The sequence below is a fragment of the Anolis sagrei genome, chromosome 5 (assembly GCF_037176765.1).
Source record: "Anolis sagrei isolate rAnoSag1 chromosome 5, rAnoSag1.mat, whole genome shotgun sequence".
Lineage (NCBI taxonomy): Eukaryota > Metazoa > Chordata > Lepidosauria > Squamata > Dactyloidae > Anolis > Anolis sagrei.
The window spans coordinates 159,897,188-159,912,265 of NC_090025.1; the positions used below are offsets into that span (position 1 = coordinate 159,897,188).

General features: G+C 39.6%; 1 protein-coding gene across 1 annotated transcript in view; it reads right to left on the reverse strand.

The window, feature by feature from the left end:
- Window positions 1–15,078, reverse strand: part of PLBD1 (phospholipase B domain containing 1) — a 37,823-nt gene that overhangs the window by 16,489 nt on the left and 6,256 nt on the right. The window contains exons 2-4 of the mRNA XM_060777182.2: window positions 5,257–5,476; window positions 3,349–3,432; window positions 1,216–1,354 (exon numbers count right to left, since the gene is read on the reverse strand). Coding sequence (XP_060633165.2) covers window positions 1,216–1,354; window positions 3,349–3,432; window positions 5,257–5,476 — 443 coding nt within the window. The remainder of the gene's footprint in view (window positions 1–1,215; window positions 1,355–3,348; window positions 3,433–5,256; window positions 5,477–15,078) is intronic.

The following is a 15,078-nucleotide window of genomic DNA, read 5'->3' on the forward strand; positions in this document are numbered from 1 at the left end:
GAAAATCACATTCAAAGCACCCCTGACAGATGGCCATCCAGCCTCCGCTTAAAAGCCTCCAAAGAAGGAACCTCCACCACACTCTGGGGCAGAGTTCCACTGCTGAACAGCTCTCACAATCAGGAAGTTCTTCCTAATGTTCGAGTGGGATCTTCTTTCCTGTAGTTTGAAGCCATTGTTCCATGTCCTAGTCTCCGGGGCAGCGGAAAACATGCCTGCTTCCTCCTCCCTATGACTTCCCCTCAGATACATGGCCATCATGTCTCCTCTCAGCCTTCTCTTCTAAAGACTAAAATTGCTCAGCTCTTTAAGCTGTTCCTCATAGGGTTTGTTCTCCAGACCCTTGATTATTTTAGTCACCCTCCTCTGGACACATTCCAGCTTGTCAACATTTCCCTTGACAAGCATTATCATAAGTATAGCATTTTAGTTGGGAAAAATGTACACAGAATGTACACAAACTAGCATCCTTACACACTTTTGTATGCATGCACAAATATAGGAAAGATTCAAATGAATTTTGAAGACGAGGTGATCAATTTACCATTGTGAGTAATATAATATTCATAAAAATGCTCACTGTGTTTCCAAAATAGCACCCCTATATCGCCTCAGTTACCCAGCTGAGTCGTTCATCTGAATTCACTACAGATGTGAAGAATACACATACATCTTATTTGAAGACTTCCCATTGGCAACAGACTGGCTATTGTTTGGGGGAAGTATCTGTAATTTCTGACTTCTTAAACCCCACCCTCCGTTTCTTTGCAGGACTTAGAAAAGGTGGAAAGGTCAACTAGTTGCTCCTATCTTTATTCACACAATGTGAAGTAAAAATGACAGAGCCTGGCATTAAAGGTGAAAGCTATTTGCCTGCAGTCAATCTGCAACTTCCTAAATCCCAGTAGATATCCCAAGGAGTCAGCAGTCTACATAGCAATTACAACTATGACAGTAACTCCATGCAGTGCCATTTTGATTGTATGTGCAAACCAATTTTCATCGTGCTGCTAAAATATCCAAAAATTGCTAATAAGAATTATTGGAAGTAATACTTTACTCCATTTCACTTTCATAGATGTAAAATGTATTTTTGCATATTACAATATAGAGAAGAAAGCAGTGGGGACCCTTTTTATTAAAATAAAGGAATATATTGTTCTGCATTCTTGTTCGTTTTCTGACTCCAAGTGATTTTAATTTAATTATTCTTACTGTTCTTTGTTCTCGTTTAGCCCATTCCACAGTCCCCATGTACAGGCCATCCAACTGGGCAATAATATACCCTGCATGTCTCCAGAATGGGTCGCCCTTTTTGGTTTTGATTTGTTGTCGAGTCCAATGATCTTGTTTGCTGTAAAAAAGATAATATCAGTTTAGAGTGTATTTTCCATAATCCACATCATCTGAAATTACATGTGGATTTCCACTGGGTGACCAGAATAAATTAAATAGAAACCCAGTAGTACTTTCCTCTAAGTAAATATGCAACCAAGAATAGAATCAGTTGAGAAGATATAGGCTATTTCAATATATTCTGTTCAGAAGTAACTAGCCCTCAGCCCACTTCCCTGGCACTTGCTGTTGTTGGTTTTCTGCCCATACAGGATCTGTTCAGATGTCACATTCCCTCAGCTATATGAACTTACCTTTGAACTGCTCAGGAGAAGTGTTCATATTTATCTTGATCTTTCTCCTATTAGCAGGTTAGTGAATTTTCTCAGCAATTTTAAAAGACTTCTCCAAGGGACTGAACCCTAATCTTAAACTAATTTCAATCCCCTGGATAGATATGAGGGGAGTCCATTAAAGATTTTCCCTGACCCACTTCTATTTATCACAGGATGCTGAAACTGCACATGTATAATGATATAAGTCTCCATAGGTTACATGGCAATTTACAACTCAGAACTGATAATGCTCTTGATTTTACATGTACTGAAGTGGTGTGAGGTTTGATAGTGGACCCAAAGCAGCCAGTCCTCATGGTCCTTTACTTGAAAGGCCACACACCAAAGGAAACGTTCAATGAGATGAAAGAGGTTTATGGTGATGATTCCCCATATGATGTAGTCCAGAACTGGCATTGTCAATTCAAATGTGGTCAGACTTCGGTAGAAGCTCCAATTCCAGGGCAACCCTACTTTGCTATTGATGAACACACCATCCAGCAAGTGGAGGTCACAATTTTGGAAAATCAATGCTTAACCATTCACCATCAAGCCCAAAATGTCAAGATTAGTGTGAGATCCATGGAAAAAATCATCCAAGACCATCTTCACATGCATAAGGTATCTGCTTTCTGGGTCTCCCGGCTGCTCACACCTTTCCAGAAGCAGGAAAGGGTTGAATGCTCTCAGGCTCTATTGACAATGTGCCATGGAAACCAGGAGGACTTTTTCAATGGACTGATCACACGGGAGGAAAGCTGGGGCCATCACTATGATCCTGAGACTAAAGTCCAGTTGATGCAATGGAAACATCAGGGCTTACAGCTTACAAAGAAAGCACGTGCCCAACTCTTGGCAGGCAAGGTCATGCTCACAGTATTTTGGGACCAGTAGTATTGATGGATTTCCTAGCAAAAGGGACCATGATCACTGTGGCATACTATGCTTCACTGCTGTGGACATTGCGGAGGCGATCAAAATCAACAGATGTGGCATGCTCACCACAGGTGTCTGCCTTCTGCAAGACAATGCACCAGTTTCCAACTCACATGTAACCCAAACGGAAGCAGGCTTTGAAATTCTACAGCATCCCCCTTATTCACTTGACCTTGCAGCATCGGACTTCCACCTCTTTCCAACAAGGAAGTTATTGTTGAAGGGCAAGAATTTTTCAGATTATGAGACTCTGATTTCTGAAGTCACAACGTGGCTTTTAGAGCAACCTGTCGACTTCTACAAGTGAGGTGTTTACAGTTGCTTTAAAAGATGGGAGAGGTATGTGTCCCTAGGTGGCATCTATGTAGGAAAGGACTAATAAGTGGGCCAATTTTCATTGCTCTCAGTCCACAGGAAGTGAGTCAGAGGAAATCTTTTATGAATGTCCCTCGTATATGGATTAAACCTGGAGCAGATTCACTATCACATTAATATGCAAACTAACAACCACCCCTGCATTTACCTTCAATTGACGCATTTCACTATTACCGATTAAAACAAAAATAAAGCAAGAAGTCTTATTAGGCCTTACAAAGTAACTGGTTTTATTTATTGTGGTATAAGTCTTTCCCGCATCAGCTAGTTTGGGATAATGTCACCAGGGATGTCTGAAGCCTATTATGAAACTTCTGTACCTCCAGCAGTTATAAAGGGGCTTCATTTATGACAATTGAGTACGTACCTCATGAAATCTTGAACTTTTTTTTCAATGATCACATTTTTAATCAGCTGTGGATATAGGTTTGCAAGATGGTCACACATGTGTCTGAAAGAAAGAAAAGAAAAACGGCACTATTTTATATACTTCCCTATCCTTTTCTATACCTTTTATACATAAACTGATAAGCTATACTATAGAGATTCAGTATCCCTTACCTGAAATGGTTGGGACCATTCAGATTTTGGAATTCTTGCACTTACATTTATAGAAAAAAGGGAGTATCTTGGAAATGGGACTTGAGTCTAAACATGAAACACGTTTCTGTTTTATATACTCCTTATATACACAGGCCAAAGATAATTGTATATACACAATAGTTTTCATAACTTTGTGCATGAAACATGGTTTGTGTATAATGAACCAGCTGAAACCTAAGGGTATCACAATCTCTTAGTTTTGCATGTTGGATATTGGAATTTATCTGTGTGTTGACTCAATAATTGATTCAAGGTGTCTACTCTAGTTGAGACAAACCAAAAGAATTCCAGTCAATAGCTGAAGGAAGTAAAACAAACAAATAATCATCTCCAGGAAATTTTAAAAAATACTTTATTTCATTTACTCAGAACTTAGTGCAAGTTGTGTTATCGAAGGCTTTCAGGGCTGGAATCACTGGATTGCTGTGAGCTGTCTGGGCTGTATGGCCATGTTCCAGAAGCATTCTGTTCGGATGTTTTGCTCACAACTATGGCAGGCATCCTCAGAGGTTGTGAGGTCTGTTGGAAACTAGGCAAGTGGGGTTTATATATTTGTGGAATGTCCAGGGTGAGAGAAAGAACTCTTGTCTGCTTGAGGCACGTGTTAATGTTGCAACTGGCCACCTTGATTAGCATCAAATAGCCTTGCAGCTTCAAAGCCTGGCTGCTTCCTGACTGGGGGAATCCTTTGTTGGGAGGCGCTAACTGGCTCTGATTGTTTCTTCTCTGGAATTCCCCTGTTTTCTGAGTGTTGCTCTTTATTTACTGTCCTCATTTTAGAGTGTTTTAATACTGGTAACAGCGCTCCATGCAGTCATGCTGGCCACATGACCTTGGAGGTGTCTACGGACAACGCCGGCTCTTCGGCTTAGAAATGGAGATGAGCACCACACCCCAGAGTCAGACATGACTGGACTTAATGTCAGGGGACTACCTTTACCTTTACCTTTAATACTGGTAGCCAGATTTTGTTCATTCTTATGGTTTCTTCCTTTCTGTTGAAATTGTCCACATGCTTGTGGATTTCAATGACTCTCTGTGTAGTCTGATATAGTGGTTGTTAGAGTGGTCCAGCATTTCTGTGTTCTCAAATAATATGCTGTGTCCAGGTTGGTTCATCAAATGCTCTGGTATGGCTGACTTCTCTGGTTGAATTAGTCTGCAGTGCCTTTCATGTTCCTCAATTTGTGTTTGGGTGCTGTCTTTGGTGGTCCCTATGTAGACTTGTCCACAACTGCATGGTATATGGTAGACTCCTGCAAAGGTCATTTGCTGAACATAGCATTTGTTGGACTTTCCTAGAGGGTTTGTAGATAGCTTTTTGTTGTGTTTCCTCATCAGCTTCCCTATGCGGTCAGTGGTTCCCTTGATGTATGGCAAGAATACTTTTCCTCTGGGTGGATCTTTGTCTTTATTCTCATGGCTTGTTGTTGGTCTTGCAGCTTTTCTGATGTCTGTGGTGGAGTATCAATTAGCCTGTTGAGTCTAGACTTTGGTCCTTCATTCAAATAGGTAATGGGAAATATGAAAAAACAAACGTTTTATGCCAACAATACATGTTGATAATTTCTTGCAGGTGCTGAGAGGGTTTTTTTTTAAGAAAACAAGAAAATAATTATATTGAAACAGTGTTTAACAGAGCACCATTATTCAAGTTTACAGAAGTACTTACGAAGCAGTGAGATAGCCCTCCAAGTAGCCTGCGGCATACATGAGGTCTTCATTGCCAAGGGCATGGCTGCCATATCCTGCTTTGATCTCAAGAATCCCCCACCCTGTGGAATGTACACTGTTGTTGTAGTAGCCATAAGCATCACCATTCTTGTCCAATACATCTTTAATCTGGAAGGACTTTTCAGCTTTTGACCAATATACAGTCGCATACTGAATATCTGCAAAGGAATCCAGGAGAAAATGAGAGAATCAGCATATGTTACTGCGAATATTTTAAAATATCTCAATACAATTATAAAAAATTAAATGTTGGACATGGGAACTATTTGAGAACTTTTTTTAACAACATTAGATACTGCGAGGAGATGCTGCTACAATGAACAAATCCATGGAAATAAGACATTTGTGAGTGAAAATATGTTCTATTCTTGTTTTTTCACTGATTATATAAACAATTCCCCCAAATTGTCTTAGTATTTTCCCCAAATATGAACATGAAGGAACTTCCTCTATGTTGTAATATTAATGCTATCCTCCTCCTAAAAACCCCCTACAGCAATCTGTATTAAATATGGGTTTTTAGTAAAGAATTACACAAGCACACAGACCCAGAAACTTCAAAAGTGGTTAAAGTTCAAATCTTTCCATCTTACATTATCCTTGGTGACCGAAAAAGGAAATGAAAACTGTTTTGTTTTTCAAAATCTAACAAGGAGAGCTATGCACTCACATTAATATGTCAAACAATAAATGTTAAGATTCGGATACTTTTGCCTATTTGCTCTCCACACTTAAGTTCAGATTTTGAATTATTCTCTTTGAACTATTTCTAGTTCATTGCACAATTCAAATTCGTCACACTGAAAGGTACAAAAAACATTTTGTCTTAATACTTAAACATAGCTGAGACAGAAAAAGTCTGAAAATGACCCATCTGTTGAAATGATGCAGACTTTCTCAGTTAGCCATATTTCCTTAACATGTTTCTTAAGCAATTGCCTTCTTTAGCAATAAAGTGTGGCTTCCTTGGTTGAGTCTATCCACCCTCCTCTTTTCCTATTGCCTAAAACCTTACCAAACATTATTGTGTCTTTACTGAGCCACAAAGTACAGTGGCCTGCTTAGTCATTTTGGCTTCTACGGAGATTTGTTTCTAGAACACATTTCAATCACAGACTTCAGTAATATTTATATATGAACCTCTCCCTTGCATCTAACCCAATAATGGCTACTTTTAGCTAGCTGTATTTCATCTTATTTAATAAGTGCAAACATCTTGAAAATTTCTCTATTTTTCAATCAATAATATTCTGGGAAAGTATAGTATACTTTCTACTTTTAAAACTTCTGTTAAAGTTCTGTTAGATCATACATAGCACATGGTTTATTTCAAGTAGTATTAGCTTTGATCTTCTATCAGATGCCTTTTCTGACAAATGTAAACTGATCACTGTAAGAACTTTGTCTGCATCCAGCTGAGAACCATGAAACTGCCAACATTAGGCATGGGCAAACTTGTTTTGCTTTGGGGCCGCATTGTGGGCCAGGCCAGGAGGGAGTGTGGCCGGGCACACAGTGGCCAAGATGAGACCGGGAGGGGGAGAGCCTGGGATCAGAAGGGGGCGGAGCAGGAGCCGGGTCATTCTCAGATTGTCCTCTTGGCATAAGGATGGGGCTGCTCATTCCATCCTTATGCTGGGAGGAAAATGAGACGACGACTGTCCTGATCCTCCTCCCAAATACTTCTCCCTCGATCTTCAGGCTGTCTTCTCAGCATTATGCCAGGAGGAGGGCGACACAGGCGAAGTCCAAGAGCACTCCGGAAGGCTCTTAACCGCTGTGCACCTTCCTGCCCCGTCCTTTCTGCATAAGGATGAGGAAGGCCTGAGGTAAGCACCGGGATTGTGGCACAGCTGGCTGAGTGTCAGCTGCAATAAGATCACTTCTGACCAAAAGGTCATGAGTTCGAAGCCAGTCCGGGTCGGAGTGAGCGTCAGACCAAATGTGTAGCTTGTTGTCGACCTTTGCAACCCGAAAGACAGTTGCATATGTCAAGTATGTGTGGGGAGGCTAATTTAACAAAATTTACGAGGCCATAAAAAGACTCCAGCAATGCACTCCAGCAAAAGCATGCGTGGAATGCAGAAGTACTTCATCGGTGTTACAGATGGACAATGAAAGCGACAGCTCCCCTAGTGGCCAGAAAAAGTTAAATAGCCTCTGACTGTCTTGTCTATGTTGTGTGTCTTGGCACTGAATGTTTGCCTTATATGTGTACATTGTAATCCGCCCTGAGTCCCCTGCGGGGTGAAAAGGGCAGAATATAAATATTGTAAATAAATAATAAATAAGTGACCGGGGGGGGGGGGGGGGGATTCGCCTCCCAGGCCTTAGTTTGCCCATGCCTGGTCTATATGATGTTAGATTGCACCTTCCAGAATTCTTCACTATTGGATGTGAGAACTAGGGATTCTGGACTTTGCAGTCCAGCAACATCAAGAAAGAAACATTATATCTACCTAAGATCTACATCCTAAGCACCCATCAAACAAACTGGAACCATATAACCAAATTGTGTTCTGAATACCATTCTAAGAAATGCTCCAATCTGAATGCTCATGAATAGTTTAAATGTATTCCAATAATAGTTTTGATATAGCAAGCCTAATCCGATCATTAAAATATTGCTCATGCAATAACACTTTTGTCTAGGATGCTTCTATGGTTATGTTTGGTTACAATAAACACCCAAAAGATCATCTTTTTACACCTACAAGGATACTGAGTAGTGTGATAACTGAAAATTTGTATCTGTTATTAAGAGTTTTAACAATCATTTCATAAAAAGGGCAAGATAAGTAGAATATGTTATTTTCTTCTAGGACATCATTACTATGAAGTAGTTGCTCTGGCTGCAGATTCCATTAGTAGCACAATTTTATTCCGACCAACTCTTCTCTGTTTCTTTTTTTTAAAAAAAAAAAAAACTCCAAAAGGGTGTAGCTCTCCTCTTTCAGATGCAAAACTAAAACCAGCACTATATTTTTTAAGCTTGTTACTTATTTACCAGAAATAAGGCTTATATTAGATTGATGTGTAAGATGTTGATACCCTGTGTCTCCTCAATGTACTTTTAATTGCCTGTGAACACAATCTGATGTGTTCTTGTCTCCAGGCTATGACTAGTCATTGTTTGAGTAATAATGAATGTAGCTGAAGACAGAAAGAAGAAAATATAAAATATGAAACTGTCATTTTCCTCCCAGCAGATTTTCCTCCCAATCATATTGATTTACATCTAAGCTCCTGCCATTGCTTTTCTCATGCCACAGCTGAATGGAACCAGAAAATGCAGAAAAGAAACCAGTACTGTTCCTTTTATTTCAGGATCTGTAAATTTACCCACAATTATTGCAAGACCACAAATATATGTTACTGATCCACACATACATTTTACTCACTTTTGGTCTGAAAGAAATAAATGTGTGTGTGTGTATAAATATCAGTAAATAAATTCTGTGTGGTAGGGCCAGCTTTAGCACAGCAAGCTAAACACCAGCTTGTCAAGCTTGTCGAAAGGCTGCCAGTTCGAAGCCAGGTCAGGGTGAGCTTCTGGAATCAAACACAACACCTTCCAAGATGCCGGAAAGATGGGGAAAGGTGATATGTATACCTCTTATCTATGTATAATTGTATTGTCTAGTTGTGTATAAAACGACATTGAATGTTTGCCAAATATGAATGTTCGGTGATCCGCCCTGAGTCCCTTTCGGGTTGAAAAGGGCGGAATATAAATACTGTAAATAAATGAATAGCCTTCCTTACTAAACTTGAGGATTTACAAACAACTGGCTATGGTAAATCATAGAATAGAACACACAGCAGGTACAACTTTCCTTCATATGGAGACATACTGATGGGGAAAATACTGTATGTGCCTACTTAATTTGATTGCCCTCTAGTTTATAAAATTATTCCAATGGAACAATGGCAAACTTGTAATTCAATTGCTATAACCCTGTTAAAGATAACACATTGATGTAAAAGACACTGGAGGGGGAGTATGCTTTGCACTTCAAGGCTTATTCAACATGTTTGCATTTCAACCCTGGAACATAATTTCATCTTGTGCATCTGAAGTTGTGCAATTATACGAAGAAAAAAACCCAAAGCCTCATCCTTGAACTAGGGGGTTGATAACAGACTGCAGACAGCTTTTTGCTTATGAACTTCTATGGGACATTTTTGGAAATAGTAATTCCACCTAAAACACTTAGCTTTTAAAATTAATGGGAAAAAAAGGATCTACATTATTTCATTTCCCCTATCATTCATGTGGAAACAATTATGAATCAGTAAAATAACCACAATTGCAGAAGTTGCACAAAAGTACTTGCTTCATTTTCAGCAACAAAAATACCAATTAAAAATCAGGTTTAAACTAGCTGCATTGAGAAATTGCACAGCTCTTTGAAAAAAATGTGCTTATGTTTTAGACACACCAAGTAAGTTTAAAAGGAAACTTTAAAAGAAATCTTCTAAAGTTTAGCATCTAAATGCTGTATGCACAAACACAGAGATCTGAATTTATTCCATAGCTTGCAGTTTTTGAGGTCCTTAAAAAAGGTAAAGGTAAAGATTTTCCCTGACATTAAGTCTAGCCGTGTCCAGTTCTGCGGGGTGGTGCTAATTTCCATTTCTAAGCCAAAGAGCCAGCGTTGTCAGTAGACAACCTTAAGGTCATGAGGCCAGAATGACTGTACGGAGCGTCGTTACCTTCCCACCAAGATGGTATCTACTGATCTGCTCCAGTGGTTCTCAACCTTTCTAATGCGGTGACCCCCAAATAAAGTTCCTCGTGTTGTGGTGACCCCCAACCGTATTTTCGTTGCTACTTCATAAATAATTTTGCTACTCTTATAAATTCTAATGCAAATATCTAATATGCAGGATGTATTTTCATTGTTACAAATTGAACATAATTAAAGCATAGTGATTAATCACAAAAACAATATGTTTAGGGGAATATGGATAATGTATGATGGGATTTACAGTACCTTCAACCAATTCAGCTCTGTCGCCCACAGACCACTGAGATCCCCCACAAATTACAGATATGGACCAAACTTGGCACATAGAACTCCCATGACCAACAGAAAATACTGGAGGAGTTTGGGAGGAATTGACAGTGATTTATGGGAGATGTAGTTCACCTACATCCAGAAAGCACTGAGAACCCAAATGACTATGGATCTGGGCCAAACTTGGCATGAATACTCAATATGTCCAAATTTGAACAATGGTGGAATTTGGGGAAAATGGATCTTGACATTTGGGTGTTGCAGTTGCTAGGATTTATAGTTCCTCAGCCATCAAAGAGCATTCTGAACTCCAACAAAAATGGAATTGAAGAAGCTTGGCATACAGAACTCCCATAACCAACAGAAATTACTGGAGAGGATTGGGGTACCTTGGCATTTTGGAGCTGCTGGGATATATAGTCCTCTCCCATCCAAAAGCATTCTGAACTCATCCAATCATGCAATGTACTCAAACTTGGCACAGAGAATTCCCATGGTGAACAGAAAATACTGGAGAGGACTGGGGTACATAGACCTTGGTATTTTGGAGTTGCTGGGATATATAGTCCTCTCCCATCCAAAAACATTCTGAACTCACGCAACCATGCAATGCACTCAAACTTGGCACAGAAAACTCCCTCCACCCATCCCTCACTCCCTTCTGAGCTCGGAAGGAGGCAAAGGTCAGGCGGTGAAGGCTCCACAGATGGCCAGGCATCAGGACGGCAGGACGAGGTTTACTCACCTTGCGGCCTGAACAAAGGGTAGGTCTTCTTCCCCTCGTGCCTTTGCCTCCAACAGGTCTGTGGGAAGAGCAGGAGAAAGGGCCTGCCAGGAGTGCCATGTGGCTGGCTCCGGGGGTCGGCAGCCATTTTGGAGGGGGCGGGGCCAGCCAAAGCACCTTGGTGACCCCCAGAAAATGGCCTAACGACCCACCTTTGGGTCGTGACCCCCAGGTTGAGAACTGCTGATCTACTCACATTTGCATATTTTCAAACTGCTAGGTTGGCAGAAGCTGGGCCTATCAACAGGAGCTCACCCCATTCCTCAGATTCGAACTGCCAACCTTTCGGTCAGCAAGTTCAGCAGTTTAACAGCGGCGGCACCAGGGTTATGTTTGGAAAATTGTAATTTTCTATATCATAACTATCAGAAGCTTCGTCGTGTATCCCTGTAATTAGTTACAGTGCAATGTTGTCCCTTGAGTTATTTTGGCTGAGCCAGGCTAAGATTGAAACTTTACAACTCATCGATAAAACTGGAAGGCAAACACAGAGTGGGGGGCTGTTAAATTCATATTCTTCTTATGAGCTTCCCAGAAGCATAGCAGGATCCTTGGTCAGACCTCTCAGCATCGTTGTAGTTACCACTCATTCCTATCCCACTGTGACTTTGGCTACACCACATCAAACAGTTTGTCAATATGCAGTGAGGAAAGGAGTGTTTCCCATCAATGTTCCTGCAGACCACAATAAGAAGCAATAGTGGCCAATGTAAAAGCAGCAATGTCAACGTAGAGTGCAAAGCACAACTTTTGACGTGTTGCCATTAGTTTTTAGAAGATAAGGCTTTATCATTACTTGTTATTTAAGGAGTTGCTAACGGAACATTGTACCTTTTTTCAATTATTACTTAAACATTAAACATTAACACTAGAAACAGAAAAATGACCCCTCACAAGCTAAGCTTGTGAATAGTGAGTATGTGTACAGTATGTCACAACATCGTAAAATTAATGAGGTAGGGTTCATAGTTTTTAAAAACGGGAAGTAGAACATTATTATTCACTCTTTATTACCAAAGGTAACAAACACATTACAGGTTTACCCATTTATTCAATTTCACACCATTTTCTCCCTATGTGAGACCAAAGGTGGTCCATAAAGTTCAAACAAGATCAGTGACAACCTAACACAATTTAAAAAATTATCACGTTAAAACGATATATATATATATATATATATATATACACATACACACACCACACACAAAACTTTAATAGAGTTAAAATAGGCACATACTACCTAAAAATCTCTCCTAGAAACTACTAATCATTAAATCTTTAACAATAAGTTTTTGCCTGCTTGTGAAGAGAGAGTACTGAAAAGACTGTCTCAATTCTGAGCACTGCAACTGAAGGGAGATGTTGACAAGTTGGAATGTGTCCAGAGGAGGATGACTAAAATGATCAACGGTCTGGAGAACAAGCCCTATGAGGAGCGGCTTAAAGGGTGGGGCATATTTAGCCTGCAGAAAAGAAGGCTGAAGGTAGACATGATGGCCACATACCAAGATGTGAGGGGAAGTCATGGGGAGGAGGGAGCAAGCTTGTTTTCTGCTGTCCTGGAGACTAGACGTACAACAATGGCTTCAAACTACAGGAAAGGAGATTCCACCTGAACATGAGGAAGATCTTTCTAACTGCGAGAGCTGTTCAGCAGTGGAACTCTCTGCCTCGGAGTGTAGTGGAGGCTCCTTCTTTGGAGGCTTTTAAACAGAGGTTCGATTGCCATCTGTCAGGGTGAGATTTTCCTGCTTCTTGGCAGGGGATTGGACTGGATGGCCCACGAGGTCTCCTCCAACTCTATGGTTCTATGATTTATGTCTTTTCAAACAGACTTGTGACAACATCCTGACTCCTGCTTTGGAAAATCAACTCAATTCTACAGCAACCTAATGAATATCTGAATAAGGGGAATGTAACCAACCTTCGTGGAATAGGCCACTGCAACTCACTGTTAATTTTGTAGTGGGCACATTAATTTTCAATGAAGGCCACATCAGTCTTATAGTTGCCATCAATGCATGGGCAGAGAATTTGTGGGTACAAGGAACCAACTATAATATTTTACAAGGTGTTATTGATTATCTATCATATGAACTGGGGATAATGGGAATTATAGCCCAATAGCACTTGTGCCTCTGAGGTTAGAGAAACGTTAAATCACATTTTTAAGCCAGACATCATAACCACAAGCCTTGCATCTAAATTCAAATCCCACTATCCTAACTAAATAGAACAAACCGCAGCCTTCCAGATGTTACTGTATCAGACCTGTCTTCAGCTCTAGTCATGATGTCTAATGATGAGGAATACATGAAATGTAGTCCAGCATCTGAAGAGCCACATAAAATAACATGGCAGGCTCAATTTGACCCACGGGCCTTGAATTTGACACATGTTCTCTAAACTATGTGAGCCTGCTTTGCCATGCTACAACCCATTTCAGAAGGATGGCCAAACAGACAATAGTACTGCTGGCATATCAACTTGATACTCCAGTGTCTTGCAAGATCAATTCCATGCTTTTAAGCAACACAAGATGGTCAGCCAGTAATAAATAAGGAACATTTGTGGCATATCAACCGATCAACATAAATAATCAATGACATTTCTAATAAAGTTAAATAATTATTAGTGAATTACAAAATTTGATAAGGTTTATGTTCTTTCTTGCTTTTCTCGTAATGGGTGAGTTAGTACATAGCTTAGGTAACTATGGAGTTTCTTGCCACAAGATGCACAAGTTTGTAAATTCTATGAATTAAATACAAGTTTACGCCTAACTATAACTTTTTGAAAAGTAAGAGTCTTAAAATGTGATGGTTAACAATTCCCATCTACCCCAATGATTCTATTTTACCTGAGGCCAATACCAAATTTAGCCATATACCTTTACTTCTGAAAAAAAAAAAAAATTTCAAAGCAGTAAAATGCAATCTCCTGCATATTTAATCAAAAATAAAACTGCCAGACTGGTTTTACTCTGCTTGTAAATTCTAGCTCTTTAATTAGGTAACTGAAACAGAACCAACCTGTTGTCAAGCTATCATTGTCTTTGAAGACGATTTAAGCTTCGTTTGATACAGAACGCATACAGCATAGAGTCTGATAAAGTTGAAAACCTGAACCATATTATAACTATTCTGCATCAGCTACATTGGCTATTTATTTGCTTGCAGGTAGAAAACACGCATTCTTTACATCTAACAAGCTCGCCAATCTCCCACCTAAAAGAAACATTGCAAAGTATTTGCCTTGACCTACCTAGTCACTGATTAGAAAATTACAGTTTAACGAAGACAAAGATAAAGTCTACTTTATCTCAGCCATAATATTGTTTTATGTTGATGTTTGTTATTGTGTTTTGTTTTTATCTTCTAGTAAGTTTATTCGATGCTTAGACCATAGGTCTTTCACATACAAGGCAAGGCAAATAAATGCAGGTACTGTTTGAAGTGCTGGAGTTGACCTTTAATGCTTTTAGTAGTCTAGGATCAAATTAGTAATTGTCCTTTATAGCACACTCACATGAGTTTGATTGTGTTTAATCACAAGAGACAGTTTGGCTAATGGACACAACAGCATGATATTCTCATTTTTGGCTGTATGTTCTTAAAATATTTTCCTTAAAATCGTCCTTATTTCCTTTTACATACTTATGCCGGGAATATTATTTTAATTTCAGACTGGTTTTAATTTAAAAGGTTAGTTTGTGGTTCTTAGAGGTTTTAATTTATGAGGAAAATGTAGTGAAGGTAAAGGTTTCCCCTGACATTAAGTCTAGTTGTGTCCAACTCTAGAGGTAGGTGCTCATCTCTGTTTCTAAGCCGAAGAGCTGGCATTGTCCGTAGACACCTCCAAGGTCATGTAGCCAGCATGACTGCATGGAGCACCATTATGGTCTTATAAAACATGGCAAAATCAAGGTTTGTTTTTTGGGTTTTTTAATGTTTTC